We start from the raw sequence: 27,508 nt of genomic DNA, 5'->3' as shown, positions 1-27,508 counted from the left end.
CTGTAGTCATTGGGATTACAGGTGTGTGCCCCCCCCCCCGGCACCCAATTTTGTTGTGAACGTTTCTTATGACCGAAATATAGTATTTATCTTCTATGACTTCTTTCACTTAGCAAAACGTTCTTAAGATTCATCCACATTATAGCATGTCAGTACTTCAGGTCTTTTATTCTTCATTGCTTTCTATGGTCAAATAATATTCCATTGTATGGATATTCCATGTTCTCTTTGTACATTTGTCAGTTGACAGACATTTGGGTTGTCTCAACATCTTGCCTATCATGAATAATGCTGTTATAAACATTTGTGTACCAGTGAGTATGATTTTATTAGAAGTCTAGCGGGTTTAGGGGATCATGCAGGAAGTACTTAACTTTGACACTGCCAAACCACTTTTCAAAGTGGCCGAACTTTTGCATTCCAAACAGTAATGTATGAGTTCCAGTTACTCTGCATCTTCATCAGGTGTTAGTATTGTCGGATTAAAACTTGAGCTTGCTGGGTACACTGGCACATGCCTGTAATTCCAGCAAATTGGGAGGCCGAGGCAGGAGGATCACAAGTTCAAGGTCAGCCTCAAAATTAACAAGATCCTTTCTCAAAATATCTTCTCCCATATCTTCATTTCTTTCTGGATCTCCCAGAAAGTGTGTATGGAGTTTCTTAATCTCTCTTTCATGATTTCATCCTGCCTGCTCTTTCCTATTTTCTACCAGTTCATCTCTGTATCACACTGTAGGTGATTCTGTAAGATCAGTATTCTAGTTCACAAACTCTCCTTATCTGTGTCCAATTTACATAACTATTTACTGATTCAAGTTTGTCCAGTTTTTGAAACATTTTTCTTATCATTTTATGGTCTTTCAAATTATTCTATTTGCATTTCCTGATTCCTCCTCCTGTAGATGATGTGTATGCAAGTTTAAATTTAACTGAGAATCTTTTCCTGCTGTGGACATTCTATAGGGCCCTATCTGAAACTGTCATTACAGGGAAGTTTTATATTTGTTATTTGCCTGGTGTGGAAGCACACATTGGTAATCAGTGACTTGGAAGGCTGAGGCAGTATGAAAGCTAGCCTCAGCAATTTACCAAGATCCTGTCTCAAAATGAAAAATAAAAGGGTCTGGGATGCAACTCAGTGATAGAGGGGCCCTAGTTTCAATCCCCAATACAAAAAAAAAAAAAAAAAAAAATTGTTTTTCTTATGCAGGATGACAGAATTGCCTTTATTTTCTTGAGCTATGGTCCCTACAGTATACATTAGTATAAATCCAGACATTAAACCTACCTGTTTTGTAGGCCTAGGATTCTAATTTTTCGCAGATGACTCCATTTCATGGATAGTTGTTCTAGTACCATTTGAATGCAAGCTCTCTTTGTGGCTTTTATAGAGATTGAATCTCTTATCTCTGGGGGGACCAGGATCCTACTTCCCTTATATTCAATAGAATTTGGTTTGAATGAATTTATCTGAGATTTATAGGAATGCTTTCTGGAAACAGGAAGCAACTTTTCTCAGATGATTATTGACAGTGCTTTGTGTGAATAGCAAACATTTTCTATTAATAGACATAACTCAAGTTTTTATTTTGATTCACACTGAGTTGTGTTATTTGATAACAGATGTTCCTGCAATTGACTTCATTTTAGATTGCTCTAATAATCTGCATGTATTCTGGGAAACTGAGGAGGTCCACAGAAGGTAGAAGACTATTCAGATTAAACATTTGGAACAGACCGTGTGATGAAAGTGTATTACTTTTCTGTAACTTCTGTGTTCCTGTAGTTCTACTTCTGCCTTTTAAGTGGTTATATTCTCAACTAGCTTCCCTGGATTATTTATTTTTGGAATAAATTTATATGTAAACCATCCAAAAGGATTAAGACTACAGCAATTCAGTCCCAACATCGAAGAGTTTCATCTTTGTCACCATTGTGATAAGCTCTGTTGAAAGACAAAGATTTCTTTGATGTTTGTAGTATAAAATATATGTACAGTATGAATGTGTAAATATACATGAGAAACAAATTACAGCCCAAACCCCAATTTTTAAAATTTTCCTACGGGAAACACTAGTGATAAGAATCTCCAGATTCTTAACTGCAGTTTTCTATGATAAACATACAAAATAATAGGGAAACAGTGCAATGAATATCTATGAACCCATTACTCAACTTAAAATAGCAACAACATTCTATCAAGCTTGCTTTATTTCCCACATTCACACAATTTAAAAGTCATTTATCTCATAGCCACAAAAGTGACAGCAAATATCATTCATTACTAAATTCAGACTTCCTGGAGTCTCTGTTGTTATCCCTGTCCTGCTCCGCCCCGCCCCACTGCTGGGAATGGAACCCAGACCTTCCTCCTTCCTAGGCAAGAACTCTATCACTGGGCTATATCCCCACAGCGCTATCCTCCATTGTTCTTAAGATGTACTACTGTGCCTGGGACATTTAAAAATACTTAGTAGATTTGTTTTTAAAATGTCATTTAATATTTCATAACTCAACTGATTTTAAAAGTGGTATAACTTATACTGGGCTGGGCACAGTAGTGCACACCTATAATCCCAGCCACTTGACAGGCAGGAGGATCAGAAGTTTGAGGCTAGCCTTAGCAACTTAGCAAGACCCTGTCTCAAAAGAAAAAGGGGCTGGGACTATAGCTCAGTGGTAGAGCATACCTGGGATCCCCAGGACCCCCCCCCCAAAAAAAAAATGTTATTCTAGAAACATTTTGCTAATTACACATGCATACTTTCAGACCCTTTAAAAATTCAAACTACCTAAATATCTCACTTCTAGTTCTATCTGACCTTTCAAATCAGGGAAAACTTTAACTCTGGTTCTGATGGTATGAATTCTTCTTACCCTTATACTATCTCTTTAATGATATTGCTCTCTGCATATTCTTAGAAATTATCAATTGCTATGAGCTGTGCTAAATAGCTGGTTTATGGAAACAGTAAATAAATCATTAATAAAAATTTTTAACTTAAGTACACTGGATATTTTACATGAAATTATAAGTTTCCTTTTGGTCTTCTAATTTTAAATATGAATCTCAAATAATGAAGATAGTATCCGGCTTTTTAAAAAAATCTGTGGGTCTCAACTAATTATTTTAATGATCATTTCCTACAAATAACACACAATTGCATATATTTTACAATTTAAATCTTATATTTATTCTCTTGTGGAATGCTAGGTTTAATGTTACAGTATGGTTGTCAAAGCTACTGAAATGTGACAGATGTCCATGTAGATATCCATGTCTAAGTGCTGCAGAACAGTAAAACTTTAATAATTTTAAACAAAACACTTGTTATTGTACAGCTGAGGTCTGATGGTTTTTAAACTGATGCCTCTATGTATGGCCAGCCACAAACCTTGGGGATGTTTATTACCTGTACATATATATATATGTATATACACAAATATATCCCATACATGTGTATACAGAGGCATGTATTTGTGTGAAATTTATAAAATTATATACATACACATACATGCATATCTATATACATATACCCACCCTCACCATTGAGCTCACTCTTATAACACAATCAGCTTCATGCCCAATTATTATTGCTGCCCAGTATAACTACATGATTTTAGTGCCAAAACCATGCACCTTTTTGGGTGCAGAATAGACACATTTGTGCATATAGATATGAGTATCCATGTATGTTTGTGTATATAAATTATCTCTCCCTTTTATGCTTCGATCATGCATTACTACAATAAACAGTCTTTTCACCATAGGTTTTGGAATTCTAAACAGTGTAAAATCTACTTTTGGAAAACTGTATATGTTCATAGTTACAAAATATATATTATATATATATATGATTGAAACCTATTGAGTACATATGTTCTTTGAATCTGGCTATATCCTAGCCATTAGATAAATTAAAAAAACAAACACACCCTCTTAATAGGATGTTATGGTAGCCTTAAATATACCAGTACCTGCATTTAGAATAGTTATTATATTTTAAAAGTTGACAAAATGATGTTAAAGACTTGAAAAACACTATGTGTCTGTGTTAAATATATAAAGGTTTTCACCAAGGGCCTGGTTCAATTCATTGTCTAAACATTTTCATATTCTAAGATTGACTAATATTGTAGTACTTATTTTTATATTCTTATAATTATGGCTCATTAAGGCTTTTATACAAAAAAGCCCTATTCTTTAATCAGTTATAAAAACAAGTTCCATTTAAAAGGAAAAATGTACATGAACATGGAAGTACTCATGGATATCATCCTGTACAAAGTGACTCTATAGAAAGAGGAGGCTCGTGCCCTGTAAGAACACCTCCTAAGTAGCACATGTAAACCTGGTTTGGTTCCTCTGCTCTGCAGCTATTCAGCATGTAAAATTTAAACGATTTCACATTAACATTTAAATTTAATACAGTGCAAATATTTGAGAATAACTTGTTCCCCCCAGTGAAACAAGAGCCAGCATTATGCTGGATATTCTTCAGATCTATTTACACATTGAGTTAAAAGTTCACCATAAACTTAGAAATTTTGCTGAATATCAGCAGAAATGTAACTGAACTAGCAGCAATTGCATTTACAATATTTGATAGTTACTTGAGAGAATGCATAAAATTTTCAAGGCTGTATTCTGAATCATATTGCTCTTGATCCCAAAGATCACTCAGGTTTTCAAGAATTGATTTCATACTTGCTTTACCAGAAGTTGAGGTATCAGCTTTTTCTGCTTTGCCATCCTTAAGAAAAATTGGCAGAAACATAAAATGAAAGATTATTAACTTCAGACATTATACCTTGCTTTAATTATCACATTTGCTCCTAACACTGCACTTCATTAGAGTTGAACAGTTCATGTAATAGTCCATGACTTCTAAAGATAGCCCATTCGATTTTCCCACAGCTCTCATAATTTTAACATTTATAGTTTGTATTGGGGAAAAAGTTTTGAAATTATGGAAGAATTATAACAGCATTATCAAGAATTTATAGTAATTTCATCACATTTGTTTTGTCATTCTCCTCTGCTCGTAGCCCCTTGTTTGTATTAGTCAGATACATTGTTCAACATTTTTTTTCCCCTTCCCTTTATCCTTAGATAGGAATCCACATATAGTCCTAAAACAAGGACATTCTCTTACATAACAAAATTAGATGAAGGATTTTAACAGTGATGTATTAAAACGTTCTAATATATAGCCATTTTCAAAATCTTCCAATTGTCTCCAAAGTGACCTTTAGGCAATAGCTCATTTCCCTGGAATATCCTGAGCCTAGTGTTTCATTTGTGAAAGTTACCCATAAGAATAATTTTTTTTAAACAGAGTAAAAACTATTTGAAGACAGATATACATTTATCTTTAGGTTAAATATCACTCATTCTTTCAACTTTACCTCCCAGGATAAGATTGAAGAGCTTTCTCCATTCTGACAATCTGGGACTAATTTGTTACCATTAAAATGCAGCACCCAGAACTAGACATACTACTGCACATGTGGTTTAACATACAGAATATCTGAGGCTTGGATGCTACAATTCTGTTATTACAATTTAATTTCATTATAAAAGGTCACTTTTTAAAAATTTTTTTGCAAAATATTAAGAATTCCTTTATTTGAGCTGCAAAAAAGGCTACATAACAAACCAGCCTGAAAGTCAGTGCCTGACACCTGGCATTGTGTGTCATATTTGGGGATCTGTGGGTGACTTCATATGGCCTGTCTATCTCTGTCTCAGGCTTGGTTTTAGGCAGATTGCAGGTCTGTTTATGTAGCTCTCTGATTCAGTGGCTACCCAGAATGTTTTTGAGATGACTGGCAAGAGTGCAGAAGGGCTTATGAAAATGCACAGTGCCTCCCAGGGCAAGCTGCAGACTTGCCCACTGTGGCTTCTGTCCACATTAAAGGTCACTTCCAACCACAATTTATACTGAGTATGCAGCTGATTTTTCTGAACTTGTGAAGGGTGAAGGTTTTAAAATGCAATACTATCAGTTTTGTATCCTAAGACTAATATTTCCAGTTGGTGTACCCTTTTGATTATGAACTGTAATTGGATACACTGATTCTATCAACTGTAACAATAATGGCTACTATTTACTGAGAATCTACTTTAAGTATCCTAACTGCTTATATATATAATTTTATCCTCACAACCACAAAATACCAGGAAACCTGTGAATACATTAAACATAAAACAAATTGTGCAAGTTTCCTACCTTATCAAGAGTAAAGAGATCAAGAAGTTGATCAGTTCCCATACTCTGCAAACTAGAATTCTCTTGGCTAATAACGGTATTAGCTATGTTCATCTTGAATTTCTGCAAACCCATTATTTTCTCTTCCAATGTTCCTCTGGTTATTAATCGGTAAACATTAACTACGCGTTTCTGAATGAGAAAAACAATTAAGCAACTGTAGTACAAGCTGATAGGTTTTGTGGTTTACCAAGTCAGGGGGCTTATACTAAGCACTTCTGTTTTTCTCTTTCCATATTTTTTGATTGGTGCATTATATTTGTATATATGATGGGAATTGTTACATATTCGTATATGCAAATTCAGGCTGGATTTTTTTTTTTTTTTTTTTTGGCCTGGCTCCACGAGTTCAAAATGTATGCAAGAGTTATAGACTATTAGGGAGGGACAGTGACCAGGTTTTCTTAGTCCAGCACCTCATTTAATGCATAAGGAAATGGTACTACAAAGAGTCAAGTGACTTATCAAAGATCACACCACTTGTTAACATCAGAGCAAGAGCTTGAACCAAATCTTCCTGTCTTTTTTGTTGATGGCAGGGGGCAGTGTGGGTGAGTATTTTCCCCAGGGCACCAGGTAACACATGTATATGAAAGGTGACTTTTACCTGCCCAATGCGATGGGCCCGGTCCATAGCTTGTAGATCTCGCATGGGATTCCAGTCATGCTCCACAAATACTACTGTATCAGCGCCTGTCAAGTTAAGCCCCAGGCCACCAACATGAGTTGTAAGTAAGAGAACATCTATGGATGGATCAGTGTTAAACCTAAAAGTATAGATATCAAAAAATAAAATTAGTACATTTCTTACTAAGGCTCTTATCACAGAAATGATTTAATAAAAATTAAAGAAAACAAATGAATCTCAGGTTATTTCTATAACCTGAGATGAAAATATCCTCTTTTAAAATACATAATATCTTTGGTAGAAACAATCCATTCTATACTGTCACAAATTTCATACACAATATAATAAGGCCGACTAAATTGTATTTTATAAAAGATAAAGACTAAGTTACAAAACTACAACACTAAATATAAATAAGATAAAATCCAGAGACAGAAGTGTGGGGAATGGGTTACTTCATTCAGGGAGGGTAGAAGATGAGCCTGTGGGAGGTTGCTACTATTTTACTAGCCCTAGAAAATATTGATGAAGGACATCTAACAGTTTCTAGGAAAAAGAAAATCTAATGTCATTAACTTTAAAAATAGCAACTCCCAAATCACCATTACATTCTTAAATGAGTCAACAATGAGCTTTCAACTTTATTATTGTTATGTTAATACAGTATAGCTCTGTAAGGGTATTACCATTATTTCTATTTTAGAGGGAGTGGAAGCACTGTTTAAATAGTAGAATCAGGTGTCACACCTGGTTGGTCTCCCTCCAAAGCCTCCCCATGGGTCTCTAACTGTATTGTGCCTAACAATCTTTTAGACTTGTTAAAAATGCCCAAAGTCAGCAGACTTGGGAAAGAAACCAGGAATATGCATTTTTTAGAAAAGCAATCACTGAGATTTTTGAAGCAGGCCACACCAATTCTGCTTCCTGAATGGGCCAACTTCCAAGAGGAATCAGAATGGAGACTTTAGCTAAGTCACTTTTTTGCTTCCTCCCACCTAAGTCCCTAAAAATGTAAAGGAGAAAGTATTCTCTTAAATTTATTCCATGCTTTTCAGAGTTCTTTCTTAATATACTTTTTTCATTTATTGAATTGTATTTCTGTATTCTTGTATTTAAAAAGGATTTGTTTGGGTTCAATTATATAATAAGAAAACATTTGCAGATATTTAACCAATGAAAATACCTCACAAGGCAAACTTCTACATAAGTAATAATGCATATACTATACCTTGATTTATATTAACAGTTTTGGGAGCCACTTACCGGGAAACAATGGAATGTCTCTGACCAGGAGGTATGCTGCCATCTAATCTCAAATAAGTGACAGAGGGCAGGTGAGGTTTCAGCAGGTCATGTTCTACTATATCAAGCATACTTTTAAGCTGACAGAAGATCAGTATCCTGTGCTGGGCCACAACAGACTCTGTGCCACTCTCTGAAGTGCTGCCATTTCCCAAACCACAGTCCAACAGCAACTTGGAAAAAGAAATAATTAGGTGCTCAATCAAGCAGACAACAATTCTCACTGTGACAAGTATTTTTGAGATTAGTTCTCTGGGCTGTAATCTGTCACCCTTAAACCTCTGGAACTAGTTTTTTAGGTGCTCAGACTTAAAGAGTTCCTTGGTCACCTCTTTACGAGGTCACATCTAACAAGGATTTCTCACTTCTCCTTAGTTCTCTGAGGCTCACTGGAGCCTCAATAAGTGTTTAGTGAAAGTAATGACAAAGAAGATGCCCCAGGCAAAATGATTCATAAAAGATTATGAAAAAAAGAAAGAGTGAAGAATACACAATGGAGCAACTACATTGGAGAGAACCAAAAGCATATTGCTAGATCCTGGATTCCTGACAAGAGTCCCCCTAAATTTAATAGCATACTGCCACAAATCTTTTATATTTCCTGTACCCTAAATGATTCAGTGCATCCAAGATAGTTGTAAGCCAATGTTCACTATAGCATTATTCAGAATAGCCAAAAGGCAGAAACAACCAAATATCAACTCATGAATCAACCCATAAATGCACAAATAAAATGAAGTACCTATGTATCTTACAACATGTAAAAATCTTTAAAATATTACAGTAAGTGAAATAAGCCTGTCAAAAAGGACAAATATATGATTACAATTACATGACATATTTAAAACAAGTAAATTCACAGATATACAAAATAGATTAACCCACTAAGTTCCAAGTTTTTAATTCTGTATTTCAATGATGCATTAAAATAGGCTGGAAATCACAATCTAGAGCTTATGTAATCTTTATCCATTATATGTGAAAAAAATACATATTTTCAAATGTTCTACTCATATACCAGTTACTTTTCTCAAAAGAATTCAAAAAACATTTATTTCAAAGTGATCATAAGTGGTGTGTGTGTGTGTGTGTGTGTGTGTGTGTGTGTATATATATATATTTTTTTTTTTTGCAGTTCTGGGAATCAGACCCAGGGCTCATGCATGGTAGTCAAGCATTCTATCACTGAGCTATATCCCCAGACTTCAATTTAACATTTCGATAGGTTTTCCACATCTGAGATGATGGAACACAATGGGTTAAAGACTGCATGGTGCTAGGAGAAGGGAAAGTGATGGGCACAGAGTTTCTGGATGATGGAAATATTGATGGTGGTGATGACTGTATAACACTATGAATGTAATTAATGTCACAAAAATGCACACTTAAAAAGTCTTAAAAGCATACAGTTTTCAAAAAGAGCTATATAAAAAAATTAACAAGCCAAATTTATACATAAATGGTGAATGCATCAATAATCTTTGGGAAAAGCAAATCTACCTAGTGTTATACATCAGGAACATATCTTACCATTAAAAGATATACATACTTGTTTCAAAGCTGAGAGTTTAGGAGCATGTTGAATATCATGAAGAGAAGAATTCTGAACTGCCAGTTTTCAGTAGTGCTCTTGAACTCTGGATGTTGAGGTGTTAAGACTAATGCTGGATGGTTGCACAGTTTACGTAAGTATTGTAATGCCTTTAAGAGGGAAAAAGTATATATAGTCCATTTCACATACCATGAAAGTTTACTTATGTATTTTTTCTTAGTTAATCCATCTATATATATAGCCTTTTTTCCTTGGGAAACTCCCTACTCATTCTTCAAGAACCCATTCAAATGTCTCACTCATAGTTCTTGTACAGTTTGTGTATTTCTAAGAATGCAATTTGTAATTTAAAAACATTGTATTGTTTATGTCTGCCTCCCCAACTAAACAATGAGCTTCTCATGGCAAAGAAAATGTCTTACTCATCAGCTCTTTAAGTGCCAATAATGTAGACAGATGCTTCTTAGAACCAATATTCATTTTCTAAAGAAGGATTTCTCAAACTTTTGTGAGTATAAATTTTCTTAAGGATCTTATAAACCTGCAAGCCTCTCCCTAGTCTAACTAGAAAGCATTCTAATTCAGTAGGTGTGGTGGTGGGGGCAGGAAAGTGAAGCTAGGTGACTGAGAAACAGAACACTATAGGGTTTCTTCTCTAATTCAACCACGTTCTTTTTCTTCTGCCTTTTACTTGGCTTATGATTTGAGTCTCACCTTTACCACAGGGTTTTGTATTGGTAAGCTCTACTGACAAGGCTCAACATTGCTGAGCACCATGATAAAAATTGTGTGGGAGAGGAATTAAGTCTTCACAACCACCTTGTCCCTCTCCTGTTTTTAAAAATGCCACAATAATTGATTTTGCATGGTGGAACAGTTCAAGAGGTAAAGAAAAAAAGTGGGTTGACACTTACCACTTCTTTTTCTTTTACTAGTCTGTCAAGCACATGAGACATGATCTGTCTCAAGACTTCTGTATCTTCTGCCTAGAATCATCTCCCCACACCTATCTGCATGCCTTAATTCTCCTTCAGATCTCTGCTTCAATGTCACTTTCTCAGGAAGTCCCTGACTCCTCTAATTAAAAACCATAAGCTACCCTGAACTCCTGTATGAAGTCCCACTCTCTGCTTTATTTTTAAATTTTCTCTTAAATAGTATGTATTTTGCTGTCTCTACAAGGGAGAGTCTGTTTTGTCTGCTGATTTTATTCATTTTTAAGGTGCTAGGGATCAAATCCAGGTCCTCATACATGCTATGTGCTAGGTAAGCACTTTATTACTGAGCTATACCCACAGCCCATTGTCTACTGCTTTAATTCTAGAGCTTAGAAAAGTTATTGCCATGTGGTAGTTTTGGAATGGGAAATTTTTTATTTTTGGTACTGGGGATTGAACTCAGGGGCACTTAACCACTGAGCCACATCCACAGCCCTTTATTTAGAGACAGAGGCTCACTGATTTGCTTAGCGCTAAGTTGCTAAAGCTGGTTTTAAACTCGTGATCCTCCTGCCTCAGATTCCCCAGCCTCTGGGATTACAGGCATGCACCATCACATCTGGTGGGAAAGATTCTTGATTCTAAAACCCTTCTTTGTATGCAATATGCAAACATATTACATTTTGTACATTTAATATTATTTTCTAAATAAATAGGTACTTTTGACATATTTTGGTTTATATGCAATACTGAAAAAGATTTAAACTCATATTTTAGTGTTCTGTATAAAAACTGCCCCATTTAAAAATAGTCTTTAACATTTAAAAAAAAGTAGACTAGATAAACTATACCTGGAATACATGGCCTGTAGCTTTAAGCTTTGGTTTTTCAGTTTCTTCAGAAAGTGCAGCTGAAGAAACTGTTTCATCAACATCACACTTGGCACGAGATTTGGCAAAATCTTCATAGAGCTGAACCTGTACAAATGCCCCCATGAAAACAGTTAAGTATATAATAAACCCTCATGAAGGAAAAAAATTATTATCTACAATTCGCTACTGATATTATAGATTATCTACTCCATCTTGGGTAAATTCCTTTAAATTTACATTTAGAAAAAGCACATTAAGTTTGGTTGCTAAAGCATTAAAAATACTAGTCAAATAGTTCTATATTCAGTTTTCCTATTGTTCAGGAAAATAAATACTAATAAAAGAGAGCCTGAACCCTTACGACTAAATGAAAAAATTCTTCCTTAAATATAAAGTTATATGATTGAGACCCTATTAAGTAGATTTCAAGATGAAATGTGAAAAGAGTGTTACCACTAGATTAAAAAGGGAACTCTTACCAAGTTTAAAGTATAACCTTTGGGGTCTGGGCTCCTGCACTGTACATACTAAAATAATGTAAAAGGGAATAAAATCTAGAGGGCTAAAGAACAGAAATCAAACAATTAAAACCTGAGAATGCTAAACAAAGCCAAAATGTCACTTCTCTCTGGAGCTTTCAAATGTGTTATATGCATATGTTATAGCATCACCACCAGTATATCACCAGAGATTTTTCTTCCATAGAGCATCTTTTTTAAATTGCACAAATGTAATTAGCCCAAGTTTTGCAAATGAAGGAATGGAGGACCAGTGAGATGAGGTACAGAAGAATCATGGAGCTCTCAGCTTCCAAACTAGTATCCTGCCCACTAAACCAAGTCAAATTTATCAACAATGGCTAACAGGTTGTTTATACACCAGAGGCAAGGGAGGTAAATAAGGTTTCTAGATGTATCTTCCATTCATTTGACCAAAAATAGATGGATGCATACTTGAGTGTACAGTGAACATTCAAACAGATAACTGACTTAGAAGCCATATCTTACTGTCAAGTGACAGTTTCCATTTACATTCTTAGAAAAGTGTAAGAAAAGGTTCACAAAAGTCCTCTGATAAAAATCAGAACTATGCAGAAAACAAATTTAATCTGTACATTTATGGGAAATGTTCAATACTTCAAAGACGATGAAGTCCCACTCACCAAGGTTTGAAACTCAGTCCTGATATATTTGAACTCTATGACTACAGGTAAGTTGCTTAATTTTCCTGAACATTGCTTTCCTGAACTTGCAAAATGGGGATTAACAATAACCATAATGCTACTGTGAGGATGACATCAACATTCATAAGCAGATTTTTTAGCCCTAACAAATACTGGTTTATATTTGCCCCCCAATCCATGGTTTTGCTGTTATTTCAATGATCTATGTCTAAAAATATTAAATGGAAAATTCCAGAAATAATTCATACATTTTAAAATGTGCTATTCCAGGTAGTATGATGAAACCTTGCACCATTCACTCTGTTCTGCTAGGGATGTGAATTACCCTGTTGTAGAGCATAAACACTACCTGCCCATTAGTCACTTAGTTACATCTCCATTATCAGATCAAGTGCCAAGGCATCACAAAGTCTGTGTTCCAGAAATACTTATTTAACTTAATAATGTCCCTAAAGCACAAGAATAGCAATACTGGCAATTTGGATATGCCAAAAAGCATTCATATCTTTGAGTGAAAAAGGTGAAAGCTCTTAATGAGGAAAGAAAAAGAAATCATATGCTCAGATCTATAGTATGAATAAAACACAGTATATGTAGGTTTTAGTACTATTTGTGGTTTCAGGTATCCATAGGAGGTCTTGGAACGAATGTATCCTCCATGGATAAGAAGGGACTATTATATTTCTTCATCAGTTTAACCTTACAACCTCTTCAATTAACTAGACATTTAAGAATGCAACTATGATACTGGATTTTGTTCTAATGCTAAATTCTAAGTGCACACATCTAAACTCATATCCATATAATTAGACAGATTCTATTTGAATCAGATTCTATTTGAAACAGTGTTCCTAAAGGTAGGGAAGTCAAACCTATATTTGAGTGATAAAATCAAAGACTAAACCTCTTTGCTCAATACTTTTGTAATTTAAAGAAGACATTTTGCTAATAAACACAGCACTAAAAGCACAATCACCAGATTCCTAACCTGGAGAGGACTAAGAGTACAATAATAATCTTGAATAATTTTAGGTGGAAGATCCTGTAAAACATCTTCTTTCATTCTTCTCAAAAGAAACGGCAGGACTTGGCGATGCAGCGCATCCATCGCAAGAACACCTGTAAATAACAAGAGAAAATGACTTTTTAAAAGTTAGGAATTAATTACAATCACCAACATAGGCTCTATAATTAAATCTCTTCCATACCTGCTTCTTGTTCTCGACTGGAACTTCGAGCATCTCTACTTGCTAATATAGGTTTACCATATCGAGCAGCAAACTGGCGTTCAGTACCCAAAAATCCTGGCATGAGGAAATCGAACAACGACCACAGCTCCAAAACATTGTTCTTAATAGAAAAAAAGGAATACTGATTATTTTTTGTACTGGGCTCATTTCCTGACACTTAAGAATGTGGTGATTATCTCCCATTTGTGTCATCATAGTGGGCTTTTGTTAATGTTCCATTTTTTAAGTGTATGGTATAAATCTATTTTCAGATCAGTATCTTTGGAGAAAATATTCCATCCTATTTGGGGGAAATCTAGTCTTCTCCATCAGAATAGACTAGGTCCACAGTGTTTATACCCTACTGCTAGCACCAATGAACCAGTAAAATAGAACAGCAGAAAATTTTTGATTTTTTTTTTAGTTTATCTTTGATACCCACATTAACAGCAAAATTTAAGGAACGTGGCCAACAAACACCATGTCTTCAACAAAGAAAACCTATAATAGTTTAATTATAATGTCAAGTCCACCCAGTATTTATGAGTCATGAAGCAAAAGCATAGGTTCTTTCCAAATCTACTGTTTGAAGTTTTACTGGGTTGTGGGGAGTGGGGAATCAGCATTTTTACCATTTTGGATGCCTTCCCACATGTGAATTCTATTGTTCCCTTTCCCTTAACTCCCCCATCCAAAAGCCCCTGTCATCTTGCTCAGGCTCTGGGTCACCAGCTATTCTGCCCTCCCATATGCATACCCTTCTAATCCCACTCTGGCTCTTCAGTGGAGAAACCCACCTGACAGCAGAGTAAAACTGTTTAAATGGAGAAGGGGGAAGAAAGAGGGCCTTTAACTAGACAAAATCCAAAAAACTTCTGATGTCTGAACCAAGTAACACAATTATTTAAAACTACTGTGATATTTTTATAAGACTTTAAATTGAAGAAAAACAAAATTTGATAATTTAAGCCTATTGAGTCTTCTGTTTCCCTTTTAAATGTACCTTAAAAACTTCTGACAAGTTTGTCTCATAGTTATTAAAATCTGTAGTGTTCACTTAATGAACAAAACCCCAACCCTTATAATAATCACCAAAAATAAATTCAAACAAAAAAGTAATAAAGAACTACCAATTTTTAGAGTCAGGAGGAATCTCTTTGACCACTTGGTGTTCACTCTCCCACTGACTGGAAATAATTAAGGGTATTTTCCTATCAGAGGAGTTGGTTACCCAGGCTAGATATGAATATTTGCAACCAACTCCAACAATGGAATCTTTCAAAAGTACATGAAGATACCTGTGTATTCACCCATCTCTTTCCTTTTTCAAGATAAAATTTTACAATTGTTTCCCTTTAACTGCCTCCTGATATCAGGTATTCATACATTCATTATATAATGATTCATTTTCTCAATTGGTTCTAGCTTTTCAATATTAAATCAGATTGCAGTGTTATACTACTGAAGGAGAATCGTCAGTTTGGAGTAGAGTCTGACATCTTTCATACTTGGACATAAGATTTGTATTTACATAGCCTAAAATTACATTTTAAATATGACCTTTAAATCCTGGTCTGTTCAGATACTGCTATATTCCAAATGAATCATTATAAAAACGACATAGGGGCTGGTGACAAAGCTCAGTTGGTAGAGTGCTTGCCTCACATGCACAAGGCCCTGGGTTCAATCCCCAGCAACACCAACACAGACACACACACACACACACACACAGCAAAAACAACATAATTACCAGAAAATAATTATCCTCCCTATAAACTAAACATATCCTTTCATTAATTCACTGACAATTGCCAAGCCTACTCCCTACTTGTCAAATGTTTTTCAGAAAGAAAATAGGAAGAACAGTAAATAATTACCTGGATTGGGGTTCCAGAAAGAATAATCCTATAATTAGCAGTCAGTTGTTTTACTGCTTTTGACAATTTTGTTTTTCCATTTTTGATGACATGGCCTTCATCAAGAATACAGTAGTTAAATTTAATATTTCTAAGGGAGAATAAATAGAAAATTTTGGAATATTTTACCGTATGTTAGGAACTATATGAAGAATCTCAAAAGAAGGAAAATATGAAGTTTCTTCATATTTGATACTAAGTTTCTCTAAAGAAAAATATTTTAATTCTTACCTAAAAAAATCTATGTCATTCCTCACAACATCATATGAAGCCACTATCAGATTATGCCTTTTTACTTGATGCTGTAACCTTTATTTAAAAAAGGAAAAAAATTAGGAAAAGGGTTCTTCAAGTTTTAAATGTAAATTTAACAGTAAAACTACAATTACCATTATAGTAAATATTTCAATCTGCTTCAGTATGCCTATTAAATCCTTCAGCTTAGTCTCTACATATGAGATGCTACTCTCCTTATGATGTGGTCTTGTTACTCTATTCAGTTTGATGAGAAAAGAGATGAACACTTGATTCAAAATGTGGTGGGCATTTTAAACTTGATTTGCCAACATCTCTTCTGTGGGGGTATTTTTTTTTTTTTTTTAAACCATTCCAAGTTGTCCTGGGGGTGGATGTGGTATACTGAGGGTTATCATCACATATTCCCATAATCAACAAGAAGATGAAGTGTATCAGAATCAACTTGAGCAATTCACAATATTTTATCCTCTGGCCACAGAGGTTGGTTTGGAGATATAATCCAAACAAGGCCAGTCAGTCATGTCTAGTATTGATATATTCCTGACAGGAGAGGGAAGATTTGTTTACTATAGTTGCCAAACTGGGACAATGTCACTAAAAGAGCTAACTAACTAGTTCTTCCCATGGTCACCTTTCCACTAACAGTAGACTGAAGTTCAGCAGAGATCAATATAATAAACTGGGGAGGAAGAGCAAATAAGAGTAATCTAGATGTGCCTGAAGCAAGAATTCATCCCTAAGATTCTCAAGATACTGAAGGAATTTTCCTGTTTGCTTAGGCTAGTTTGAAATGAATTGTTATTACTTGCCAATGAATTCTAACTTAGAGTAAATTGCTCAAAAGTGCAAGCTTCTGAGCTGCCTGGGTACAAATCCTCACTCTGCCCACCTTTTTTAGCTGAATGATCTTGGACCCAGGCCTTAAACTCTATATCTCTAAATGGAAAAAGTGTTATCGCATACAGTGAATATACAACTTTACATAAATATAAAAGTGCTTATAATAATGCCTGGTCAAAATTTTTCATAACTTTATTTAATGTCAGCTGTTAATACAGAAGGGCAGCCAAGGCTATGGTTTAATCAGCAACCTATGACTAGCCAAGCTTTATAAGATAAAATGAAATAAATGAACTTCCAATCTTCAAAATTTATAGTTAGAAACATGAAGAGGTGTATTAATTAACAGCAAGGGGGTAAAGCAATAAGAACTCTAGTGCTGAAATGGCAGTGGAGTAGTTAGAGCAATTACTGTGAACCAAAAGGATCTTTGAGAAAAGGGAAGGAAGAAGGAGGACAGTGCAAGGGGAATTCTTACAGAAGTAGGTAAAGAATGAAAACATAACAGAAGCAGCAAGAAGAGTACTATGGTAACAAGACTTCTCAAAGGAGCATACAGAACTAACTTGGTTCCAGATAGCTCCCCAGCTCCAATACTTAGTCCAGCTGATTGTACAATGGTTAAAATACCTGAATTTTGATAAGCTTCACTGATGATATCTTCCCAAAGTACACTCACCTTTCTTAAATGAGTGATTTTCGATCTTATCACTAAAAGAGCTAAATAGAATTCATTTTTAAATAAATTTTACTCTTTCGAACTACAAGAGGATTAAACATATTTTTGTTGTGTAACTCTTACCTTATTCGTTCAGTGGGAGGTCCAGTATAGTGCAAGGGATTGAGATACTCTCTGGAGCAAAATTTACCTACTTCATCCACCCAGTGACCTGTTAATGTTGGTGGACAAACCACCAAGGAAGGAAGTGGCATACATTCTGCCAATTTTGATCTTGCGTATTCCTGGGCCCTTTACAAAGCAAAACACAACAAACTTACCAGCTTGCTTAATTTCTCAGAATCTAGAAATCTTAGTTTAAACTAAAATTTTAAATTACCTGTGACAATGATCTCCTGCTAGAATGCAGATGGACTGTAAAGTTTTTCCTAAACCCATGTCATCACACAGAATTCCATGCAATTTATATTTATTAAGAAATGCTAACCAGTTCACACCATCCTGTAAAGTTAGAAGGAAAAATTATAAATTTGAATGGATCATAAAATTTTTTTTCTTACAAAAAACATGTTTGCACAGACCAAAAATATTTATATAAGCAAAAGATAAATAAATGGGTATGAGACACTGAACACAGATTTTACGAGGTTGATTTAAAAAATTCTTCAAGGTATATTGAAAAGGAAATGTAACTATTTCTATTTACAACATAAATATACAACTTACCTGCTGATATTTTCTTAGTTCAGCATTGATTGGTACTGGAATTTTATAATTTTCTAACTTTTTCCCATCTAACAGCTGTTCCAAAAAGTGTCGCTCTTTTGCTTTCAATTGGATTAATTCTTCTGACATGTTTGGAGGGTCTGGAATGCCTGCCTAAAATGATTTTTTAAAATGTATTAAAACTATTTAGTCACAGTTTTTTTCTTTCTCAAATATATCTAATAAGTCTTACCAAAACATAAATACGCAGAAAAAATATTCAAACAGTATGATTTTAAAGACTTAAACAAGTCTAAATAATTTGATAGCTTGAATCAGACTACTAAGAAAACATGCGGTATTTTAAAGAACACAGATACAATTTAATTTTCTCATACCATGCATTACTCGATAAAAAGGTAAATTAGAAGTTACATAGTTTAAATTAAATGTTGTTTGGAGCTTCTCAATTTTAGTGTTGTGATGCCCTCTGGTATTTGATCTCAAAATGTGGTCTGGATAGATCCCTGCAGATGTGATCCCTGTGGTAAGGACCCCTTATGGATCCCTAAGACCATTTTTATTATTTCAGAATAATTTGAATTAATTTTTTTGCAGTGTTAGGGACTGAATTCTGGACCTCCAATATGATTTCACAATAAAACAAAGTCAATATCTGCATTTTCATTGTGGTGACATCTGCACAAAGTTTGATAGGCAAAACTGATGTTTCATGAAGAATCACTGCAATGCACCAAGATGTACTAGCAGTCACTATTCCTCACTATCCACTAGCATTTTTAAAAAGTTTCACTTAAGAATGTAATTGATAAAGGAATAAAAATGACCAAACCTCAATCTTTGAATACATCTTATTAACATTCTGTGAGATAAAATGTGAAATATAAAGTATTTCTGCTTGTCAGAATATTATATATTGAGGAAAAGTATTTATGAGATTGTTTAAATTGTGCCTTGAATTAGCCATTGTTTTATTTTTTTCTTTATAAAAGTGAACTAAAGTCTTTAGCACTCCAAAAACTCTGTGGTGTTCATTCACCCTGAATATAGCCAACATTTCATTATTGGCTAATCTCATACTTTTAAAGATTAATGGTTGCTAAACTTGGATCTACACACAAGAATTTATATTTCAACAAATTTTGCCATGGAGACAGAATGTACATTAGTATACTTTTTTTTTTAATGGAACAACACTTTACGTGAGAGGATTGTTGAGTCATTGGCATTCTGATTGCAGTATTTGGTTGACATTTTCTTAGAAATTAACCTGAAAATAACTGAAATAACTTGTTGCCACTGATAAAATTCAAGTTTTTCAGAGAAAGTAACATGCTTTCCAATATTTAATTTTATCCTGGTGATATTAATGAACATCTTTTTAAAAAATATATAATGAAATGTATCAACTTGTGGGAGACCAATATTTTCTAAATGACCCATACAAATGTTATAAAACATGTATGAGTAAAAGATTCATTCAGAAGTGATAAACAAATGGATTTTAAGTGAGAAGGTACGAAACATTTATTGATAGAACTTTAGATTCTCACTGCCCAGAATATTTTTAAAGATTTTCTCTTTTTAAGTTTTGGTGTATTTTTAGGTCAAAATATATCCACAATTACTTGAAAAGACCATCAAAAGATTGCTCCCTTTTCCAACTACCTATCTCTCTGATAGCTGGACTTTCTTCATCTACCTCAACCAAAACAACATATCTCAACAGACTGTATGCCTAAGCAAATATGAGTGCAGCTATCTACCAGCAGGACAGACATAAAAGAGATCTGCAAAAATATACAACAATGTCACCCTTCTCACTGTTGTTTTAGGAAAGTTATTTTTCATACAGTAAATTATGATAACATATAAAAGGTTGTTTTTTTAAATGAATTTTTAAAAAATGCCCAGTTTCAATTTCTATTACAGAAAATATGATAAACCAAAGCTCTTTGGGACTTCAATTTTCAGAGTATAAAGAGGTTCTGATAACAATGAAAAAAAAAAAAAAAAAGAAATCAAGAAAATAATTCCATTTATAATAGCATTAAAACAAAAAACTGGGCTGGGGATATAGCTCAGTTGGTAGAGTGCTTGCCTTGCAAGCACAAGGCCCTGGGTTCAATCCCCAGCACCGAAAGAAAAAAAAAAAAAAAAAAAAAAAAAAAAAAAAAAACTTAGGCCAGGCATAGTTGTGCACATTTGTAATCCAGGCTATTTGAGAGGCTGAGGCAGGAGAATTACAAGTTCAAGGTCATCCTGAACAACTCAGCCAGACCATCTCAAAATAAAAATTTTAAAAAGGGGGAGTATAACTCAGCGGTAGAGTACTTGCCTACTATGTACCTGGATTCAGTCCCCAGTGCCACCAAAAACAAAAACAAAATTTCCAGGAATAAATTCAACCTCTATTTATGTAATCTCTATTCAAAAATTCAATGGCATTTTTTAAGAAAATAGAAAAACAATTCTAAACACTCCTAAAATGTATATGGAACCACAAAAGCCCCTGAATAGCCAATGCAATCTTTAACAAAAAGATTTGTTATATTCCCAGCCCTGCAGTATATATTAAATAAGGCAGCTCAGTAGTAGAGAACTTGCTTAGAATGTGCAAGTCCCTGAATTTGATCCCCAGCACCACAATAATAAGTAGTAAGTAATAAGAGATCTACAAAGCTGTAGTAATTAAAACAGCATGGTACTGGCATAAAAACAAATATATAGACTGATCTTTGACAAGGGTTCCAAGAACACAAGAGGGAACAACAATTTCTTCAATAGATGATGCTAGGAAAATTGGATATACAAAAATCAGGTCACAATGGACCACACTTTCTATTAGTCTGGTTTTTGTTACCTGAAGCTGAGTAACTTTCTTTTGAAAAAAGGTTTATTGAGTTCACAGTTTTGGGGATTTAAGGGCATGGTACCAGCATATGCGCATCTCTGTTAAAGGCCTCATGGCAGATGGCACCACAATCAAGGGAGCACATGGGAGAGGAAGAGATCACATCTTGAAACGGGAAACCAGAGAGCAATTCAGGACTCAGGGGTTGGGCATGCTCTTATAATTACTCTCTTTGAGAACTAAGGGTCCCATGAAACCACCTCAATCACTCTGGCACCCTCAATGACCTAAGGACCTCCCAATAGTCTACATTTCTTTTTGTATTTTTTAATTTTTTAATTTTTTTGTTCTAATTGTGGGTGGACACAATAACTTTATTTATGTGGTACTGAGGAACAAACCCAGGGCCTCATGCATGCTAGGTGAGAACTCTACCACTGAGCCACAACCCCAGCCCTAGTCTTCACCTCTTAACATCACCACACTAGGGACAACCTTCCAGTGTATAAGCCCTTGGGAGGGATAAACCACATCCAAACCATAGCTGACTTCAACTTAAGACCTGAAACATAAACTACTAAAGAAAATAGGCAACTGACTTCACATTGGTCCATACAATGATTTTTTTTGGATAAAATCCAAAAGCACAGGAAACAAAAGCAAACAGACTAGGGAGATCCAAGATGGCGGACTAGAGGGAGGATGCGTTCCTTGTTGCTCCGTAACTCCGGTTTCAAGCAGAGGATATCTGTTTCTTGGTAAGACAGTTTTTGCTGCTCATCGATCCCCTGGTGTTTACCCCATTTGTCTGCTGTGATCACCTGCAATCTGCCAGCATATCGACGCCTTTTTTGAGTGCAGATTGCTCACTGTCAGGCGCCTATCATCTGCCATTTGCCTGCCTCTCGCCTGTCCATCACCTGCTTTACACCTATCCATCACCCAATGCACCGGGTTCACCTCCGGATTGTCCAACAACAGTCAGCAAACTGATCGGCGACTTCCAGTGGAGCATCAGCTGCCTACTGTTGCCTGGAAGTTCACTGTTACAGTACCTGCAGGTTTGATTACACATGGTTGCCGCCATTTTGAGACAACAGCCAGGCCCCGTAGGACCCCTGGCCGGACTGACTGAGTCCCGTCTCCAGGACCCTCAGCCTGATCGATCACTCCCTGCCTCTGGGGTCCTCACATCGACTGATGCTCCCTGCCGCCAGGACCCCCAGACCAACTGACTGCACCCTATCACCGGGACCCCAGACCGACTGATTGCAACCGGCCTCAAGGATCCCACAACCACACCAAACACACCTGACCTCCAAGACCCCTGCCTGACCAACCGCATCCTGCCTCCTGGACGTCCTGCTGACCACAGCCACACCCTGAGCAGCAGTTCTCCATTTGCCAACACATTTCGAAGCCACAGCGGCCATCTTGGATAATCCTGGAAGCTGGAGCTCCCATCTTTAGGTGGGACAAAACCCACCCTGAGACGCCTGCTGGAGGCTTGAAGCTCACTGTCAGGTACCTCTCAGGCATCAGGCTACTGAACTCTGGGAGGTTTCTTTACTATATGACTGTTATACTGTAGATTTCTTTTTTCTCCTTATTGAAAAAATTTAAGTTTTTATTCCTTTACTTTTCTTGCTCTCTTTTCCTTTTGTTTACCTGTTCCCTCAGAGTCTCTTTCTCCCTTTTTTGCATGCTAACATCCAATTTCTTTTGATTACACTCTCACCCTTTCTATTATCTAGAACTTCTGTATATTCTCTTCTTATCCCATTAATAGCCACATTCTACATCCCTCTGCATCCTCTTTCTCCTCCATTTGAAACTGCAGACCTTATTGCAAATTTCTTTGTTTTACTGAAGATAATATTTGAACTCATTCTGCGTATTATGACAATTTTGTTATTGTCCTCAATAGGGGCTATTTGGTCTAGGATTGCATAGTGTCTTAATTGGGGACTGCTAATATTGATCTCCCCTTAAAGAAAGGGTTTTGGAAACCTATTGGGCCACTATAAGCCTATAGGGGGGAAATCTGTATTACCCCAGATCTGCACTGCTAGAGGGGAAGATACATGAACAACATGAAAAAACAAGGGAAGAAAATGATCCAAACAAATCTAGATTCTATATTAATAGAATCCAATGACAGTATGTTAGAAGAAATGTCAGAAAAGGACTTCAGATTATACATGAGTAAGATGATTCGCAAAGCAAAGGATGAGATAAGAGAGCAAATGCAGGAAGCAAAAGATCATTTCAACAAAGAGATAGAGATTCTCAAAAAAAAAAAAAGAAAAAAAAAGAAAAACCAAATGGAAATCCTTGAATTGAAGGAAACAATAAACCAAATAAAAAACTCAATGGAAAGCATCACCAAAAGACTACACCACTTGGAAGACAGAACCTCAGACAATGAAGACAAAATATTTAATCTTGAAAATAAAGTTGCCCAAACAGAGAAGATGGTAAGAAATCGTGAACAGAATCTCCAAGAGCTATGGGACATCATAAAAAGACCAAATTTAAGAATTATTGGGATTGAGGAAGGCACAGAGACACAAACCAAAGGAATGAACAACCTATTCAATGAAATAATATCAGAAAATTTCCTAAACCTGAAGAATGAAATGGAAAATCAAATACAAGAGGCTTACAGAACACCAAATGCGCAAAATCACAACAGATCCACACCAAGGCACATTATAATGAAAATACCTAACATTCAAAATAAAGATAAGATTTTGAAGGCCACGAGAGAAAAGCATCTGATTACATATAGGGGGAGAACAATATGGATAGCAGCCGACTTCTCAACCCCGACTCTAAAGCTAGAAGGGCCTGGAACAACGTATTTCAAGCTCTGAAAGAACATGGTTGCCAACCAAGAATCCTATACCCAGCAAAACTAACCTTCAGATTTGAAGATGAAATAAAATCCTTCCATGATAAACAAAAGTTAAAAGAATTTACAAATAGAAAGCCTGCACTACAGAATGTTCTCAACAAAATATTCCATGAGGAGGAAATGAAAAACAACAATGGAGGTCAGCAAAGGGAGGAACTACCTTAGAGAAAAACCACTCAAAGGAGAAACCAAGCCAATTTAAAAATCAAAAATAAGTCAAATGGGGCTGGGGATATAGCTCAGTTGGTAGAGTGCTTGCCTTGTAAGCATTTAAGGCCCTGGGTTCAATCCCCAGCACCGCCAAAAAAAAAAAAAAAAAAAAAAGTCAAATGACTAGGAATACAAATCATATCTCAATAATAGCCCTGAATGTTAATGGCCTAAACTCATCAATCAAAAGACATAGACTGGCAGAATGGATTAAAAAGAAAGACCCAACAATATGCTGCCTACAAGAGACTCATCTCAGAAAAAGACATCCACAGACTGAAGGTGAAAGGATGGGATAAAACCTACCATGCACATGGACTCAGTAAAAAAGTGGGGGCTTCCATCCTTATATCAGATAAAGTGGACTCCAAACCAAAGTTAGTCAGAAGGATAAAGAAGGACATTTCATACTGCTTAAGGGAACCATAAATCAGGAAGACATAACGATAGTAAATGTTTATGCCCCAAACAATGGTGCATCCCTGTATATCAAACAAATCCTTCTCAATTTCAGGAATCACATAGACCACAACACAATAATTTTGGGTGACTTTAATGCACTGCTGTCACCACTAGATAGATCTTCCAAACAAAAACCAACCAAAGAAACCATAGAACTCAATAACACAATCAATAACCCAGACTTAATAGACATATATAGAATATTCCATCCATCAATGAGCGGATTCACTTTCTTCTCAGCAGCAAATGGAACCTTCTCAAAAATAGACCATATGTTACGCCACAAAGCAGCCCTTAGGAAATGCAAAAAAATAGAGATACTGCCTTGTGTTCTATCAGATCATAATGGACTGAGAATGGAAATCAATGACAAAATAAAAAACAGAAATTACTCCAACACCTGGAGACTAAATAATATGCTATTGAATGAAACATGGATAACAAAAAACATCAGGGAGGAGATAAAAAAATTCTTAGAGGTCAATGAGAATGACAATACAACATATCAAAATCTCTGGGACACTATGAAAGTGGTAATAAGAGGAAAATTCATTGCATGGAGCGCATTCCAGAAAAGAATGAAAAGTCAACAACTAAATGACCTAACACTACAGCTGGAAGCCCTAGAAAAAGAAGAACAGAATAACAGCAAAAGTAGTAGAAGACAGGAAATAATTAAAATCAGAGCTGAAATCAATGAAATTGAAACAAAAGAAACAATTCAAAAAATTGACAAAACAAAAAGTTGGTTCTTTGAGAAAGTAAACAAAATAGACAAACACTTAGCCACACTAACAAAGAGAAGGAGAGAGAAGACTCAAATTACTAAAATTCATGATGAAAAAGGAAATATCACAAGAGACACCACTGAGATACAGAACATAATGAGAAGCTACTTTGAAAATCTGTATTCCAACAAAATAGAAACTACTGAAGACATTGACAAATTTCCAGAGACATGTGCTCCTCCCAAACTGGACCAGGAGGACATACACAATTTTAACAGATCAATATCAAGCAATGAAATAGAAGAAGCCATTAAAAATCTACCATCCAAGAAAAGCCCAGGACCACATGGATTCTCAGCCAAGTTCTACAAGACCTTCAAAGAACAACTCATTCCAATACTTCTCAAAGTATTCCAGGAAATAGAAAAGGAGGGTACCCTATTGAACTCATTCTATGAAGCTAATATCACCCTCATACCCAAACTAGGAAAAGACACATCAAGGAAAGAAAATTTTAGACCAGTATCCTTGATGAATATAGATGCAAAGATCCTTAACAAAATATTGGCAAACCGTATTCAAAAACATATTAAGAAAATCGTGCACCACGATCAAGTGGGGTTCGTCCGTGGAATGCAAGGATGGTTTAACATCCGTAAATCAATAAACGTAATCCATCATGTCAATAGACTTAAGGATAAGAATCATATGGTTATTTCAATTGATGCAGAAAAAGCGTTTGGCAAAATATAACACCCCTTCATGCTCAAAACACTAGAAAAAAATAGGGATAGTAGGAACACACCTGAACATTGTAAAGGTTATTTATGCTAAGCCCATGGCCAACATCATTCTTAATGGAGAAAAACTGAAACCATTCCCTTTAAAAATGGGAACAAGACAGGGATGTCCTCTTTCACCACTTCTATTCAACATTGTCCTCAAAACTCTAGCCAGAGCAATTAGGCAGACCAAAGAAATTAAAGGGATATGAATAGGAGAAGAGGAACTTAAGCTGTCACTATTTGCTGATGACATGATTCTATATTTAGAGGATCCAAAAATCTCCCACAGAAAACTTCTAGACCTCATCAATGAATTCAGCAAAATAGCAGGCTATAAAATCAACACGCATAAATCTAAAGCATTTTTATACACAAGCAATGAAACAGCTGAAAGGGAAATGAGGAAAACAACTCCATTTGCAATAGCCTCAAAAAAAAAAATACTTGGGAATCAATCTAACCAAAGAGAAAAGATCTCTACAATGAAAACTACAAATCATCGAAGAAAGAAATTGAGGAAGACCTTAGAAGATGGAAAGATCTCCCATGTTCTTCGACAGGCAGAATTAATATTGTCAAAATGGCCATTCTACCAAAAGTGCTATACAGATTCAATGCAATTCCAATTAAAATCCCAATGACGTACCTTAGAGAAATAGAGCAAGCAATCGTGAAATTCATCTGGAAGAATAAGAAACCCAGAATAGCTAAAACAATCCTTAGCAGGAAGAATTAAACAGGGGGTATCACAATACCAGAACTTCAACTATACTACAAAGCAATAGTAACAAAAACAGCCTGGTATTGGCACCAAAAAAGACAGGTAGATCAATGGTACAGAATAGAGGACATGGACACAAACCCAAATAAGTACAATTTTCTCATACTAGACAAAGGTGCCAAAAATATGCAGTGGAGAAAAGACAGCCTGTTCAACAAATGGTGCTGGGAAAACTGGAAATCCACATGCAACAGAATGAAACTAAACCCCTATCTCTCACCCTGCACAAAAATCAACTCACAATGGATCAAGGACCTTGAAATCAGACCAGGGACCCTGCATCTTATAAAAGAAAAAGTAGGTCCAAATCTTCAACTTGTTGGCTTAGGATCATACTTCCTTAATAGGACTCCCATAGCACAAGAAATAAAAG

The 27,508-nt window shown here is 35.5% G+C and overlaps 1 protein-coding gene across 1 annotated transcript in view; it reads right to left on the bottom strand.

Annotated features, from left to right (window-relative positions):
- Positions 1–2,718: 2,718 nt before the first annotated feature.
- Positions 2,719–27,508, bottom strand: part of Btaf1 (B-TFIID TATA-box binding protein associated factor 1) — a 98,355-nt gene continuing 73,565 nt past the window's right edge. The window contains 14 exon segments of the mRNA XM_047552672.1: positions 2,719–4,757; positions 6,237–6,407; positions 6,883–7,042; positions 8,167–8,378; positions 9,755–9,825; positions 9,828–9,906; positions 11,547–11,672; positions 13,739–13,869; positions 13,959–14,100; positions 15,857–15,986; positions 16,127–16,204; positions 17,796–17,963; positions 18,052–18,173; positions 18,399–18,551. Of these exon segments, the coding sequence (XP_047408628.1) occupies positions 4,614–4,757; positions 6,237–6,407; positions 6,883–7,042; positions 8,167–8,378; positions 9,755–9,825; positions 9,828–9,906; positions 11,547–11,672; positions 13,739–13,869; positions 13,959–14,100; positions 15,857–15,986; positions 16,127–16,204; positions 17,796–17,963; positions 18,052–18,173; positions 18,399–18,551 (1,887 nt within the window). The 3' untranslated portion in view covers positions 2,719–4,613.

The sequence above is a fragment of the Sciurus carolinensis genome, chromosome 5 (genome assembly GCF_902686445.1).
Source record: "Sciurus carolinensis chromosome 5, mSciCar1.2, whole genome shotgun sequence".
NCBI lineage: Eukaryota > Metazoa > Chordata > Mammalia > Rodentia > Sciuridae > Sciurus > Sciurus carolinensis.
This window is presented reverse-complemented; position numbering and strand designations above follow the sequence as displayed.